Source organism: Sinocyclocheilus grahami, unplaced genomic scaffold, assembly GCF_001515645.1.
Source record: "Sinocyclocheilus grahami isolate Dianchi unplaced genomic scaffold, SAMN03320097.WGS_v1.1 scaffold89884.1, whole genome shotgun sequence".
NCBI lineage: Eukaryota > Metazoa > Chordata > Actinopteri > Cypriniformes > Cyprinidae > Sinocyclocheilus > Sinocyclocheilus grahami.
In genome coordinates this window covers 1-562 of record NW_015531108.1, presented here as the reverse complement: position 1 = coordinate 562, position 562 = coordinate 1, and the positions used below count along the sequence as shown (strand labels likewise).

At 44.0% G+C, this 562-nt stretch overlaps 1 protein-coding gene across 1 annotated transcript; it reads right to left on the bottom strand.

Moving 5' to 3' along the window:
* Positions 1-4: 4 nt before the first annotated feature.
* On the bottom strand, positions 5-494 carry LOC107581165 (lysine-specific demethylase 2A-like). Its single transcript, XM_016266710.1, has 2 exons — positions 171-494; positions 5-87 (listed from the first exon to the last, which is right to left on the bottom strand). The coding sequence occupies exons 1-2, from the start codon at positions 376-378 to the stop codon at positions 5-7; spliced, it is 291 nt and encodes a 96-aa protein (XP_016122196.1). The 5' UTR covers positions 379-494.
* Between the last annotated feature and the right edge of the window lie 68 nt (positions 495-562).

Sequence of the window (562 nt, the reverse complement as noted above, 5' to 3'; positions counted from 1 at the left end):
TCTCTTACTTAATGCCAAGTCCATCAGGTCTCTCAAAGATGATGGGGTCCCGAAGCCCACATCTCTGAATGTACTCATATGTGAGGTCTAAAAAACAACAGGCAGCGTTAAATTACACACTCCATGAATATATTTGAAGAGTTCCATAAAGAGCCACATCTTTTTTTCACCTTTGCCCTCCATGCGCTTGACTCGGTCTGAGCTGAAGCGTTTGCTGTGGAGCTTCTCCTCCAGATCGAAAGTCCTCTTTCCATCAATCTCTTCATCGGAAAGACCATCGTCTTGGTAACGCCGCCGTGTGCCAGACCGCTGTAAGATAAGAGAGTGAGAGAAGAGACAATGAAAAACCGATGCCAGAGCAACACTATTTCTCTGCATACACTCCTCCTTGTCTTCTGAATGCTGAACAAATGTTGTATAACTACCACCGTTTCAACTTGTTGGGCTATTTGAGCGCACACATACACTAGGCTGAGAGATGCACTTGCCCACAATCTCACACATAGATACAGTGAGCATAGAAAAGAATCACCCCCCTTTAAAATAATCATATTTTGTTGCT

Bases quoted from the DNA above. Each gene is read 5' to 3' on its own strand.
- LOC107581165 (XM_016266710.1), bottom strand. From the start codon at position 378: ATGCAGAGAAATAGTGTTGCTCTGGCATCGGTTTTTCATTGTCTCTTC. The intron at 88-170 runs GTGAAAAAAAGA...GTTGTTTTTTAG, and splicing joins CAAGCGCATGGAGGGCAAAG to ACCTCACATATGAGTACATT.